Here is a 14,927-nt window from a genome sequence, read left to right on the forward strand (position 1 = left end):
TCAGCCCAACCGGGCTGAATCTTGTTCAACCTTGCAACACAGATTTAGAACCTCCGCAGTAGATTCTCCTCAAAAACGATGAAATTAATTTTAGAGGGAATGTATCCAGTCATCATTAAAAAGTTTAAGACCCTTGGATTGAGATTTAAGTCTTTTTAATACCATTTTCAAAGAAAATTTAAGTCAGTCACTAAGAAATCCAGCGTTGAGGTTGAGGTTGCCAGATCTGGCTGAGGTTCCAGTCCAAACTCAATGTAAACCCATGTAAAACAGCCCAAATTTGATCAACCTGCCCAGTCCTATATTTTTCAGCCCAAAGTCAAATGAAGCCCAATTGGGCTGAAACCCGCCCAACCTGGCAACACTGACTGAGGCGTTAACAACAACTGGTAGACAGATTTAATTCTCCTCCTTTTTAATAAACTTTTCCTTTTCAAAGTGTAAGAAAACTTTTTAATGATGACTGGATAAAATCCTTTTAAAATTCATATTCAAAAATGAAGACCCTTGGATTGAGATTTAAGACACATTTAAAGGCTTTATTTTAGCAAAATGGAATGTAAGACTTTTTAAGACTTGATCATGTACTAGGTTAGAGTTTGGCGTTAGGCGAGACCCAGAGGCTGCTGGGAGAAGGAGAGAGGCCTCACTGATGCCGTTGTCCCTCAGGTAGCCGGCCAGGCCCTGCTTCTGGTACTCCGGGTCGTTGTCCCTCTTCCACTGCTGGAACTGCTCGCAGGAAACGTCCTGGTGCTGCGGCTCCCACTGGGACCAGAGCACATTCTCATTAAACCTCCCAGGCATTTTTCTCTCTAGTCTACTCCCGGATAAGCCGGGTGACTCCTACGCTCTGTGAAGGAAGAAGAGGGAGATAAGACTCACGGGTTTTTTGCACTGAGCGCAGAAGCTCTTGCGGCAGGACGGGCAGGTGACCTTGAGCTGGTTCCCATCGTTGATGAAGCCGGAGGTGCACTGAAAGCAGAGGGGGGGGGGGGGTCACACAGCTGCCTGACGCCTTATCAGCCCTTATCTGGAGGATTCAAGGTGGGGGTCCAGTCCCACAACTAACGAGGGGTCATGTGTGGATCAGGGCTCTAAATTTACTTTTCGATCACCAGAAAATGTGGCTGGTGAGTTTCTGAAGTTACCAGCCAATCAGAATTTCCACTAGCCACATTTTTTCCTGTGCAAACAAGACAAATTATGAGAGCTGATGAATTAATTAGATAATTTTATTAAGAAAAGCTTTAAATTAATCTTACAGTGAAGTAGGGAATGTATATCCAATTCAAATAATTACAATAAAATGACTTGAGTACATACAAAAGTTATCCTAACATTTCAATACTCGGGAACCCTTGCATACTATCCAGGGATCTAATTTTACCAATTTTTTGTACATAAAAATTTAAGATAAACATTAGGGCCCTGTCCCAATACTCCCCCTACCCCTCGTTTTCATCCCTTCCCCTTAATTTTGCGCGTTCCCGTGAGGGTAGTGGTGTCCCAATTCCTCTGTCCACCTAGGGGGAGTGGAGAAAACGAGGGTAGTGGCTATGAATTGTCCCTTCGGATCGAACGATTTCAAATGCTGACTCGGTGATCTAGGGACCAAAAATTTCCCAGAATGCTTTTCAGCGTCATTTGCAGACTGAATCCAAAAACACGGCGGACATTTCTTATTTTTTAGTGAATAAAATCAATATTTTGAGTTAGTTTCTGCATAAAATTGAGTTTTGATTACATTTCTAGCGAGAAATATATATTTTACTTTCATAATAGTCACTCAGTGAATGTACATAATCACTTTTTTGCCCGTTGTTCACGAAGATCGCGCCGGAATACAGGCTGTTAGGTTACGGCGTAGGTTACGTAACCTACGCCGTAGGCTCTGCGTCGATTTGACTCGCCGACCGAGGGCAAACATCATTTGCAGACTGTTGAACTTTCCCAACACTGTCCCCGCTCATAGACATATATAAAGGCTAGATGACTCGTCCGCGCTGCTGCCAATGGAGAGCGACGTCGTCACACGGCGGCCATCTTGCCACAGGAGAACTCGCTCACTTTAACATTGTGTTTAATGGTGCATGTACCGCTTAAACAACCGTAACTTGCTCAATTCTCAACGGATTTTCAAACCGTTTGGTTTCTTATGAACGTCAGAGATGTAGTTATGACACTGCATACTTGTGAATAATTATAAACATTGAAAAACGTAGTTTTATATGAAAATAACCAGAAACAGATAGCTATGACATGGTATTTATATTAAATCAATATTTCTATAGTATTCTTAGTAACATTTATATTTACATTATACATATATATTATTACCATATAACACATCTATATCTATATATTATATATATATATACATAATTACATTATAACATGTATTTATATGACATTATAACATGTTTATATATTATTACATTATGATGTATTTATATCATGACATAACATCTGTGTATATATATTCATGTTATATGGTAATAATATATATATATGTTATAATGTAAATATAAATGTTACTAAGAATACTATGGAAATATTGATTTGATATAGCCTAAATACCATGTCATAGCTATCTGTTTTGGTTATTTTCATATAAAACTACGTTTTTCAATGTTTATAGTTATTCACAAGTATGCATACATCTCTGACGTTCATAACAAACCAAACTGTTTGAAAATCTGTTGAGAATTGAGCAAGTTATGGTTGTTTTGCAGTACATGCACCATTAATAATGAGCGAGCTCTCCTGTGGCAAGATGGCCGCCGTATGACGACGTTACAGCAGCGCGGACGAGTCATCTAGCCTTTATATATGTCTATGGTCCCCGCTCACCTGCAGGGCGCCAGCTCCGCCCCGTGGCGTAGTGTCGCCAAATGTCCTCTTCAAGGCAGCCTTCATGTTGTCAAACGTGAGGCTTGGACAAGCGGTGAGTGCCAACTGTTTGTCTTTAATATTAAGTCCCGCAGTGTCTAGCAGCTTGAATGATAACACCGCATCCGGTAGCTCCATTTTAAACTGGCGAAGTCTGTTGTACCTCCGTTCAAACTCGATGACGTAATCCCCCATCGGAACGCCACTGTCTTTCATTATCCGGTCAAACTCCGTGTACGCCTCGTATTGGCGGTCCTTTTCTTCTTTCAAAAACACAGAGTCTAGTTTCGTCAAAAGTGTAGTCATTCCATCATTATTGTTCAAATCTCTTGCGGCTATTTCCAGCGCGCTGTCCTTCGCTCTCCCTGTTAGCGACAAGGCAACCGCCAAGGCGTGCTTCTTTTTATCCAAATCCGTAACAAGTCTCCAGATTTCGACTTCATTTTTCCAACTTTCGTATGACTTTTTTTCATCAAACGCCGGCGGAACTGTATAATTACCAGCGGCCATCCTCTGCTACCAATGTTAACTGCTAAATGAATAACTCCGACAACTGGACTTTACTCCCGACTCGTGCACAACAAACACTACCACTCATCTGCACTTACACACACCAAAAGATACTTTCTGAATGCGCATGCGCAATTGTTCAGGTATCACATAACAGACGCGCGCCGTACGCCGTACCCTACGCCGTAGGCTCTGCGTCGATTTAACGCTGAACCATAAATCAGCTCCGGAGCCGGCAGGCAGGCAGAAATCCCGAAATTTTCGGAGCAAATTTCTTAACAGGCGTTATTTGGATAAACTGAGCCCAGGTTGGGGATCTTAACGGTTACTTTTACGCCTGAAAAAATATTAAAACTTAATAAAGTGGCATATTAACAGCGCTACAGCTGAAATTAAAACAGCTTTTGGCTCTTAGCTTCCTGATTAGGTGTAGGGATGAAAACGAGGGATAGTGGGAGTATTGGGACAGGCCCCTGGGAAGATTTCAAGTGCCCTTAAATCTGTGGCTTCTTTTTTAGGGGTAGTGAAGAAAAGAAGGGCGAGTGAAGAAAAGTAGGGGGAGTATTGGGATTGGGCCTAACACTTTTCTTTTTAGCTAGAAATTTGACGATTTATTTTGATGTGACCCTTAATATACAATAATGGAACTGTTTTACAACTTTCTAAACATGTTTTAGTGCAGATAATCCACAAAATTATGTACAGAGAGACTAATTATGAAGGGGGAGACTGTATGTAAAGGTGAAACATCGTCAGAGCTCTCTGAACCGACTTCAGACTCTGAGAGAAAAGGGGAAATATGCAGCTGATTTAGATGGAGCCTCTGGTTCAAAGTTGTCGGCGTGTGTTCACACTTTCACCAGGCCAGCTGGCTGTCCCAACCATTGCCACATCTTGTTTGTATTTGTATTTGTCGGGGTCTATCTGAAGTTTTTCCCCTCTACTCCCCTCGCGGCAGCCAAGACTGACGCGTTCCCATAGAAACCACGCTCGCGCTTCCTGCGACATGGCTCTCATTTATCACTGGCCAAGCCGGCTAGTGAGTTTTTTTTAAATACACGCCAAAATGAATTCTCACCCAAATTTGGTGGGTGTTAATTTAGAGCCCTGGTGTGGAACCATGTGTGGAACCAGTCCCACAACCGACGAGGGGTCACTTACGTGGCAGCACCACAGGAACTTGGGGTCCTTCATCAGCGTGTGCTCCGTCAGCTTCTTGTGGAAAAGGTCATAAACCTCCGGCTCCAGGCAGCCCCGCAGCTGCAACACAACAGTATTACTGCTTTTCTGGGGATTTCACCACAGAACACTTTGGGTTGAACCCGGCTCGGCTGATGTCCCTCCCCCCCCTATGTTAAAACCATAAATTATTAAATGCATAATACATTTCAAGCTAAATAGCCAAAAAAAGTTCAGGCTCCAAACAAAGACTACAAACAGAGTGTCTACAGGTTTGACCAGGTTAAATTTAAGACTTTTTAATACCATTTTCAAACAAAATTTAAGACCAAAAAGACAAGTCATACACTTTGAACCCAGTGTTACACAATGTCCAGAGAAACTGGAATTTTTTATCCATTTGTCTCTAAATTTACATTTACCCATATTTGCTTGCCAGGTCTCAGACAAGAAACCCAGCTGTGAGTTATGTAAAACCTGCCGAAATAATTTAAAACCAGCCCAAATCATATATTCTCTATGTTAAAACCATAAATTATCAAATGCCTAATAGATTTCAAGTCATAAGCAATAAAGCTTCACAGCACCAATAAATATCCCCCAAAAAGTTCAGGCTCCAAACAAAGACTACAATTAAATTGAGTAGATTAAAGCAAATATAATATCAGTGAGTTTATTGTGTACGTTTCTACTTTTCTCTGCCAAAATGGCAACTTTTTTGTTAATAATTTCTCCCAAATATTTAGTAAAATACAGGAAAAGCAGCCCGAATATATATTTTTCAGCCCAATTAGGCTGAAACCTGCCCAACCTGGCAACACAGATTTAGAATCTCCGAAGGAGATTCTCCTCAAAACGATGAAAAAAAACATTTTAATGATGACATTCCCTCTAAACTCAAGAACCTTGGATTGAGATTCGAGACTTTTTAATACCATTTTCAAAGAAAATTTGAGACAGTCACTCAGAAATGCAGCGCAGAGGTCGAGGTTGCCAGATCTGGCTGACAGATTCCAGCCTAAACGGGACGTAAAACCCATGCAAAACCATGAAAAGCAGCCCAAATTTGATCAACCCCCCCAGTCCTATATTTTTCAGCCTCTCTCTGGGCTCACCTGGATGTCCAGCGTGGAGAAGTAGCTCTCCAGCTGCTCCGTGTCATTGATGTCCGGCTCGCCGCATTTGGGGCAAACCATATCCCGGATGTGCTTGTCCCTGATGGCGATGGTGAAGTGCTGGCTGAAGCACTCGTGGCACACGCTGCACTGGCAGGACGTCAGGGACTGCATCTGGAGACCGAACCGTCGACAAAGACGCCACATTACTACATAGGGTGGCTTTAACAGTGGTAAAGTTGCTTTCGTTAACAAAAATTATGACTAAATATCGTCGTCGACGAACCTTTATCACCTGAGGAAAACGAGACGAGACGCAACGAAAATGCTGGTCATGTGACGATAACGATAATTAAATATATAATGCAATATCGTAGACGAATAAAAACAAGACTAAAATGTAGATTACAAAATAAAAAAACTCTGCTAAAATGTGTCTTCATTTTCGTTGACCAAAACGAGACGAAATGTTCTAACAAGGTCCTTAATCTCGATGTTTGAAGTAGTTTCCTCTGGCTTAGTCTTTAAACCAGTTTAGTCTTTAGATCCTTGGATACACTTTCCTACATAGACGTGGAAAAGAAAACCCAATGTGTCGTCGAAAAAGACAAAGATGGGGAGAAAATAAATATGTTATTAAAGCGTCTTCTGTATCTGGAATGAATGTGAACACACACATTACATGGCAACTACACTCTACTACCATCGGCACGCAGATACAGGTCACTCCCACTCCGGACAAAGAAAGCATCATCCAGTTTCATCCCCACCTCAATCAGACTTTTAAACACCTAACCCGTTTTTCCTTTTTCTATAGACCTGTTTCTTTCTTTCTTTTATCCTATGTAACTTTTTTATCCTGTAGCCTATGTGATTGTTTTTAACCCTTGCTACGAGTACTTGTGCTTATGTAGAAATGTGTTTTTATTATTGTACTGCATGTAAGGATGCGTGGACTGTGATTTTTGCACTTGCACTTTTGTCCTCCCACAACGAAGTTCCTAACGGAAAAAATAAAGTACTTTTGAATTGAATTTGAATTGAATGTATTCTTGAGTTTATAAGGTCAAAATAATAATAAATAACCTTGTTTTAATTGTAAAATGGTTTTGGCTAAATACATTCTTTGAGCATTTTAGTATTATTTTAGTCAGAATTGTCCAGGACCATTTAGTTTCGTTTTAGTCAGACTTTTAGTCAACTGAAACTTGACAGGACTAAAAGGAGAATGAACGTGACTAAAACTAATAAAAACTAAAATGATAGCTGGACCCAAAGACTAGACTAAAACTAGAATTGAAACAGGCTGCCAGAAACACCACCAGAGGGTGGTGGGGGGGGGTTGGGGGTCGGACCCACCTTGCTGCGGGGGAAGATGCTCAAGCAGCACGGACACTCGTTGTTGAGGAGGCGCCTGATGAAGTCCTTGTCGTGCGACTCCTTCACGGCCTGCACCACGTCCTCCAGCGAGCAGCAGATGTCCGGCTCCTGCAGCAGCGCCAGGGCCAGCTCGCAGCGCCCCCAGCTGGGCAGGTCGTACAGCGCCAGCAGGCGCCGGCACATCCTCTGGAAGCAGCGGACCGGGTCAGCGGAGGTGGAGGGGGATCAGATACAACACGAGTGCAGCAGCGGCGGCGGCGGCTGACCTGCTTGTCGGGGTGTTTGGGGTCAACGGGCGGCTCCGGCTGGTCTATCCAGATCCGCTGGTGGAAGGGCTCCAGCAGGGGGCGCTGCAGCAGGGACAGGGCGCCCTTGACCTCGCCGCCGCTCTGCCGCAGGGCCTCCTCGCAGCGGGCGCCGTCCCGGAAGCCCAGCGAGTGCAGCTCCCTCATCTGGACACGGGGGAAAGCAACTGGCTTAGTACCGAGGGATGAAACTAAAACGCATCCGGCCGTTTTAAATCCCTCGAGAGGGTGAGAAGCTGTTTTTAGAAAAGTTGGCCAGCACGAGAAGGTCTGAGAAGTGATCCAGTTCTGGTTCTGACTTGTTTTTAACAGCAACATTTCAGCCTGATTCTTGTGGTTCAGAGAAGCGGCGGCGGCCGAGCTGCTGCAGTAAATCTGCGGCCGCCTGACGGCAGATAATGAGGCGCTAACGAAGAACAGACTTTTACAAGACGTGTAAACATCATCGGAGTGGATCTGAGCAACAAAAGCATATTCTATTCCCTTTATTCACAAAATTAAATCAAGTGGGCCATACTGCCGGTATGGTATGTGTTAATAACAACGCTAAAAAGGAAAGAAATAAGCTCTTGGAAAAGAGATGTTTTTAAATGATTTGGGAGTTTAGCATGGGATTATTCACAAAAGGACAACTTTGATTAAAAGTTGCCTGAAGTGGAAAAAGAAATGCAAAAACAAGAAAGAATAAAATTAAAAAAGCAACTGTGTGCGTAAATGACAGCATTATACAAGCTACTTTTATTTTGAAATTGCACGGCCAATGTTATTTATAAAAAAAAAGAAAAAGAAAAAACAGATTCAGAGACTTTTATAAGACGTGTAAAGATCATCGGAGCGGATCTGAGCGTTACAGCTTCAGACAAACGCAGATTTTATTCCCAGTATTCACAATATTAAATCAAGTGGGCGATACTGCCGGTATGTGTTAAGACAACGACAAAAGGGAACAAAATAAGCTCTTGGAGAAGCAATGTTTTTAAAACAAATTATTTGGGAGTTCAGTGTTGGACTATTCACAAAAGCTTCTAAATATTCTATTAAAAACCAGGAAAAGCAGCTCAAATATATATTTTTCAGCCCAATTGGGCTGAAACTTGCCCAACCTGGCAACACAGATTTAGAACCTCCGCAGGAGATTCTCCTCAAAATGATAAAATAAACTTTTTAATGACTGGATACATTACATTCCCTGTAAAATTAAGACCCTTGGATTGAGATTTAAGACAAATTAAGAGATTTAAAGGCCTTATTTTAGCAGAAATTTACTTTTTAAAAAGGACCAGCAGCCGCCCGGTACTCCCAGCATCCCACAGACACCCACCTTTGCTCTCCTCCTACCTTGACCTGTCGGTCCCTCAGCAGCTGTCTCACGGCTCGGTCCGTGTCCCCCCCCGCCGCCAGCCAGGCCAGCTTGGCCTCGGCTCTGGACAGCTTCATGCCCGCCCCGCCGCTGCCGTTCTGCAGGGGGTCGCCGCCGTCCCGCTCCACGGAGGGCTGCACAGCGGCGTTCCCCGCGCTGTAGTTCAGCTGCACCGAGGCGGCCATGGCGCAGATCTCGTCCAGCAGGTGGGGAAGCTCCGACGCCACCCAGTCGCAGGGGTTGACGCTGCTGCCGCCGCACGAGCACAGGGCCGCGTACACCTCCTCCGGGCTGATGCCGCGCTTCTCTGCATCCTGGGGACCACAAACCATCAATCACACAGAAACCCAAGCACAGGGATTCAAACCTGCTGATCGTTCGAAAAGCAGCCAGAATATATATTTTTCAACCCAGTTGGACTGAAACCTGCCCAATCTGGCAACACTGACAGGCATTGACAACAACTGGCAAACAAATGTATTTCTACTCAAAACTATTTTATAAACTTTTCCTTTTCAAAGTCAAAGAAAAATTTTCTATAATGACCAGATAAATTCCCTGTAAAATTAAGATTCAAAAATTGAGATTTAAGACCAATTAAGACATTTAAAAGGCCTTATTTTAGGAAAATAGACTTTTTAAGGACCTGCGGCTGCGCTGTAGAAAATTCTGACCAGATCAGTGAGTTTATTGTGTAAGTTTCTACTTTTCTCTGCCATAATGGCAACTTTTTTGTTAATAATTTCTCCTAAATATTTAGTAAAAACAAGGAAAAGCAGCCCAAATATATATATTTTCAGCCCAATTGGGCTGAAACTTGCCCAATCTGGCAACACAGATTTAGAACCTCCACAGGAGATTCTCCTCAAAATCATGAAATAAACTTTTTTTTTTTATGATGACTGGATACATTCCCTCTAAAATTAAGACCATTTGATTGAGATGTAAGACCTTTTAATACCATTTTCAAAGAAAATTTAAGAAAAAAGCCAAGGTTGCCAGATCTTGCGGACAGGTTCCAGCCCAAACGCCCATGTAAAACCAGGAAAAACCAGCCCAAATTTTATCAACTCGCCCAGTACTATATTTTTCAGTCCGATTGGGTGGAAACTCGCCCAACCTGGCAACACTGACTGAGGCGTTGTCAAGCAAGTGCGTGTCTAACAACTGGAAAACAAATGTATTTCTACTCAAAACTATTTTATAAACTTTTCCTTTTCAAAGTGTAAGAACACTTTTATATGATGCCAGGATAAATTCCCTGTAAAATTGAGATTACAAAATTAAGATTTAAGACGAATTAAGACATTTAAAGGCCTTATTTTAGGAAAATTGACTTTATAAGGACCCGTGGCCGCCCTGTAGAAAGTTCTGACTGATCAGTTTAATATCAGTGAGTTTATTGTGTAAGTTTCTACTTTTCTCTGCCATAATGGAAACGTTTTTGTTAATAATTTCTGAATATTCTGAATATTTAATAAAAACCAAGAAAAGCAGCCCAAATATATATTTTTCAGTCCAATTGGGCTGAAACTTGTCCAATCTGGCAACACAGATTTAGAACCTCCAGGAGATTCTCCTCAAAACGATGAAATAAACTTTGTATCCTACTCTTATCTGGTGTACGAGCACCAGCCCGTCGTCCCTCATCCTCTTTTGCCGGTTGATGTCTAGGTTGAGGCGGGGCAGCGGCTGGGGCCTCCCGCCGGGCTGGGCCGGGTCCAGACCCAGTTCCAGACCTGGACCCGGACCTGGACCCAGACCCGGACCCAGACCCGGACCCGGCGCCGCCTGCTGGAGGGACTGGGGCAGAGAAACCCCGGCAGAGTCTTTGCCCGACAGGCTGCACATCTCGCAGAGCGCGGAGGGCTTGGTGTTGACGTACGTGCAGAACTGACACGTCCACTGGGGGGAAAACCACAAGAAACAGAGAGAGATCCATCACACAATAATCCTCCGATAAACTTATCATCTTTTTAATTCTTTGCCTTGAAAATATCCAAAGTAGTTAAACTGATTGTGACACTTTGGACTCGGCTGACCCCGTCCTGCTGATCCATCCCAGCAGCTCCACTCATGACTCCCTCGTAACCACATGAGATCCGGCAATTTTCTTATCTACTGAGAGCAAATCTAATTCACCCGGGGGGGCGGGGGGTGAATTACAGAGAAGGAAACAAGGACACAAAAGAAAAAACGAATACATTTGCAGGAAAACAACCCAACGAGGAAACGCAGATGAGAAAATATGTAAACACACTCCAGTTAGAGTCTTCTGTGGTGTTTATTTACATCTGTGCGGCCGGTTTGGAGAGCAGCTTGTGCAATCGCAAGAAGAAGAATCGACAGGGAGTAAACAGATTTCAGTGGAAGAGTCAGACTTGGAGCAGAAACACGACAACCGTCTGGTCCGTCTGACTCTTATGGCACTTTTCCACTAGTATCTACTCGGGTCTACTTGGCCTGGTTTCTTTTCCATAACAATTCAGCACCTGCAGCAGAATTAGGAGGTTGGAGCGAAGCTGCTGTGACGTATTTGATTGTGTGATTTAAACAAAGAAGACAACAACACTAAAGATGTAGAACCTGGAGGAGATGATAGATGTGCTGCTGGGTCTGTGACTTGTGTTTGATAAAGTTAAAAAATGAGAGTGAGAGAAGCTCAAGCGGCGACGCTTTTTAATTTTTTTTAGTTTGTCTCGACGCTGCTGAAAAGTCAGCTGGAGCCGCGAGCAGCTATGAAGTGACAGAGCTCCTGGTAGATCTGGTCGTTACTTATCACCCGTAGATCCCTTTTTAATTCTCTCCTCAGCCACCAGGTTTATGAACATCTGCACCTCAGAGTTGGATCATGAAACAGACTTTTGCTGGTGGAATAAAATGAACAAGAAGCCGTCAGAGTCACTCTTTCTCTGATGTCACATCCTGACTTAGACGTCTGACTCCCAACCCCCCGACCAATCGGTGGCCTGTAGTGTGATGACATCAGATACAGCTGACTCAGCCGCTTAGAACCTCAGCAGAATAGTTACAGAAAAGTATCTACTCGGCACGTTAGACCCCTGGTGGGAAACGCCAAACCGAGGCAAGTCGAGCAGGGCTGAGTAGGTACTAGTGGAAAAGTGCCATTAAAAAACGTTTACAGCCACCAGAGGAGAAGTCTCTGACCGTCTATCCGTCTCGTCACGATTCAGCGGGCGGCTGAGGAGATAAAGGCGGCGGTTTATTAGCCGAGGAACCAACCTTTGATCCCGGGTCGGACGGCGCTCCGGGGTGCAGCGGCGCCGGGGCGGCGGGCGGCCGGGTGGCCAGGCGAGGACGCTCACACACCTCACAGAGGATGCTGCTGCCCTGGTTGACCACGGTGCAGCTCCGGCACTGCCACTCTGTTTAAGTGCATTTTTAAAAGAGTTTAAAAATCACCTCCCAGCAGGGTGTCTACAGGTTTGAACAAGATAAATTTAGGACTTTTCAATACCATTTTCAAACTAAATTTAAGACCAAAAGACAGTCAAGGTTGCCAGATCTGACAGGTTCCAGCCTAAACGTGACATAAAACCCGCTGAAATAATGAAAAACCAGCTCAAATCAAACATTCTCTATGTTAAAACTGTAAATTATTAAATGCATAATAAATTTCAAGTCATAAGAAAAGCTTCACAACACCACTAAAGATCCCAAAAAGTTCCGGCTCCAAACAAAGACTACAATTAAATTAAAGCAAATAAATTATCAATGAGTTTATTGATTACGTTTTTTAAATATTTTGTAAAAAACAGGAAAAGTAGCCTAAATTTTATCAACTTGCCCAGTCCTATATTTTTCGGCCCTAACTTGCTCAATCTGGCAACACTGACTAAGGCACAGATTTACAACCTCCTTAAAACAATGAAGTAAACTTCCTTTTCAACGTGTAAGAAAACCTTTTAATGATAAATTCCCTCCAAAATTAAGATTCAAAAATTAAGACCCTTGGATTGAGGTCTAGGACATTTAAAGGCCTTATTTTACATCTCAAAAACCAGGACGACTGAGCCTCACCTGCGTTGGGAGACGTGGGGACGGACGTGAAGCTCTCCTGGGCCGCGGCGAGTCGAGGACGCTCGCAGGTCGCGCAGAGCACCGCTCGCATCTCGTTCACCGTGGTGCAGTGAGCACATTCCCACGGCGACAGAGACGGACTGGGAGAGAAACACGGATTAATACCAGTCCCAGCCGTCCCTGGTTGTCCTGCCGAGCCAGCGGCGCTCACCTGGAGGTCTTGGCCGGCGCTATGCTGGTCCGGCTGTGGCCTTTGCGGTCGGGGTGGGAGTGGAAGAGCCGGTCGCAGTTCAGGCACAGCCTCTGGACGCAGGTGGAGCAGTGAGCGTGCACGACGGACACGCCGCAGATGCTGCAGGTCTCCGGGCTGGACTTCTGGACGCTGTCCCGCTTGTGGCTGGCCCTGGACGGGTGGCGGTGGTAGAGGTCGTCGCACGCGTCGCAGAAGGTCTGGTCGTCACACGACGGGCAGAGGAGAGCCGCCGGCCGGCCGCACAGGTTGCACTCAGTCGCTGCTGCAGCGGCGGCTGGAAGGAAATAATCAGAGTTTAAAATAACTCATCTACCTACACTGCAAAAACTCGAAAGCTTAACAACCATATTTGTCTTATTTCTAGTTAAAATGTCTCATTTTTAGTCAAAAAAATCTCATTACACTTAAAACAAGACTCATCACTTGAAAAAAACAACAATTTTCACCTGTTTCAAGTAGATTTTCACTTAAAATAAGTAGAAAAATCTGCCAGTGGAACAAGATTTTTTTGCTTGTAATGAGAAGGTAAATCTTGTCCCACTGGCAGATTTTTCTACTTATTTCAAGTGAAAAATTACTTGAAACAGGTGAAAATTGTAAAATAACACGTTTTCTGGTAATCACTCATGTTTTAAGTGTAATGAGATTTTTTGACAAAAAATTTGACATTTTAACTAGAAATAAGACAAATATTCCTGGTAAGATTTTGAGTTTTTGCAGTGTAACTGAATGAATGTAAGATGATCCCTCAATTCAACAGATCAGATTGAATGTGATAGTCCCAACACTTGGAAGATACCCCTTCACCGTATCCTGTGTCTACTTATTTTTGCTTTATTTCAATTGGCCTACTTGGTCATTGTATATGTCTGACACACTGTGTGAAATTATCTGTCAAGGAACTTGTTTTAATAAATGTTCCAAAAAAAGAATGACGGTGTTTGGCCAGGTTAGTGTTTACAAGTCAAACAAAGCAGAGAAGTGTTATGAAAACTTGGATCAAACATTGAGAAACCAGGATGAGAGGAGTTTCTGGCTCGAGGGTAAACGGACCGGTTTCCACACGCGCAGCCACGAGGGCGAGCAGTTCCGCTACGGAGGAAAACAAACCCATCACTACGAACATGGAAATCAGACGTTCAGATAAGCGAGATATCGGGTTATTTATACAGTCGGGGTCGCTGCACATGCAAATCCCTCTGACGTGCACTATTTCACTCCGCTGATAACGTCCTGGTCTGATTTACCAGCCGGGATTTTCAGCTCCAGCTGTTTCTCTTCAACCAACGTGCTTCACTTGTTTTTCCCGCCTCCACTTCACCCGTCAGGGTTTCTTCGCTCAGCTGACGCTCAGATAGTCTCTCCGACAGCTCCAGATGTTTGATGTGCAGTACTTAAAGCTCATCTTTGAGTTAGTGGTCAAACCCCTCTTACATCACACCACTTTTCCATGGAGTTTGGAACTGGGATTTCTGTTTCCACGGACAAAGAACTGGCTCCGGGCCAGAAAAAGTGGTTCCAAAGCACCAACTCTTGGCTAGAGGAAAGAATCGCTTACGTAAGCGGAGTTTGCAGTGACGTAACGACGTGGCTCCCCTAAGCACCCAAGCTATGGAAAAGCAAACCGGTTCACTGCTGGTTCGCAAGTAGAAGGAGTTGTGAACCAGCACCAGCACTGGCCCAGAACCAGCCCTGGAACCGGTTTGGTGGAAAAGGGAGTATCACGAGTGCTTCTGGAGCCTCTTTAATCATTGCCCTCCGTGAGGAGAAATATCGATAACTCACGCTGGCCGAGCTGACTGAAACGATGTGTAGAACAAATACTGCTCGAGCTGAAACGAGGACTAGTGGAGCCTCTCGATACCGTTAACAGGACAAGTCATAGACTACGTTTA

General features: G+C 43.9%; 1 protein-coding gene across 2 annotated transcripts in view; it reads right to left on the reverse strand.

The window, feature by feature from the left end:
- The window catches only part of LOC133423685 (E3 ubiquitin-protein ligase RNF31-like), a 31,848-nt gene that overhangs the window by 6,649 nt on the left and 10,272 nt on the right, over positions 1-14,927 (reverse strand). For both annotated transcript variants that reach the window (XM_061713968.1, XM_061713967.1), the window contains exons 7-17: positions 12,991-13,306; positions 12,780-12,919; positions 11,982-12,124; positions 10,350-10,643; positions 8,717-9,052; positions 7,340-7,525; positions 7,053-7,259; positions 5,694-5,867; positions 4,561-4,659; positions 883-972; positions 651-765 (exon numbers count right to left, since the gene is read on the reverse strand). In XM_061713968.1, the coding sequence (XP_061569952.1) occupies positions 651-765; positions 883-972; positions 4,561-4,659; positions 5,694-5,867; positions 7,053-7,259; positions 7,340-7,525; positions 8,717-9,052; positions 10,350-10,643; positions 11,982-12,124; positions 12,780-12,919; positions 12,991-13,306 (2,100 nt within the window). The remainder of the gene's footprint in view (positions 1-650; positions 766-882; positions 973-4,560; positions 4,660-5,693; positions 5,868-7,052; positions 7,260-7,339; positions 7,526-8,716; positions 9,053-10,349; positions 10,644-11,981; positions 12,125-12,779; positions 12,920-12,990; positions 13,307-14,927) is intronic.

Source organism: Cololabis saira, chromosome 22 (genome assembly GCF_033807715.1).
Source record: "Cololabis saira isolate AMF1-May2022 chromosome 22, fColSai1.1, whole genome shotgun sequence".
NCBI classification, from domain to species: Eukaryota; Metazoa; Chordata; class Actinopteri; order Beloniformes; family Belonidae; genus Cololabis; species Cololabis saira.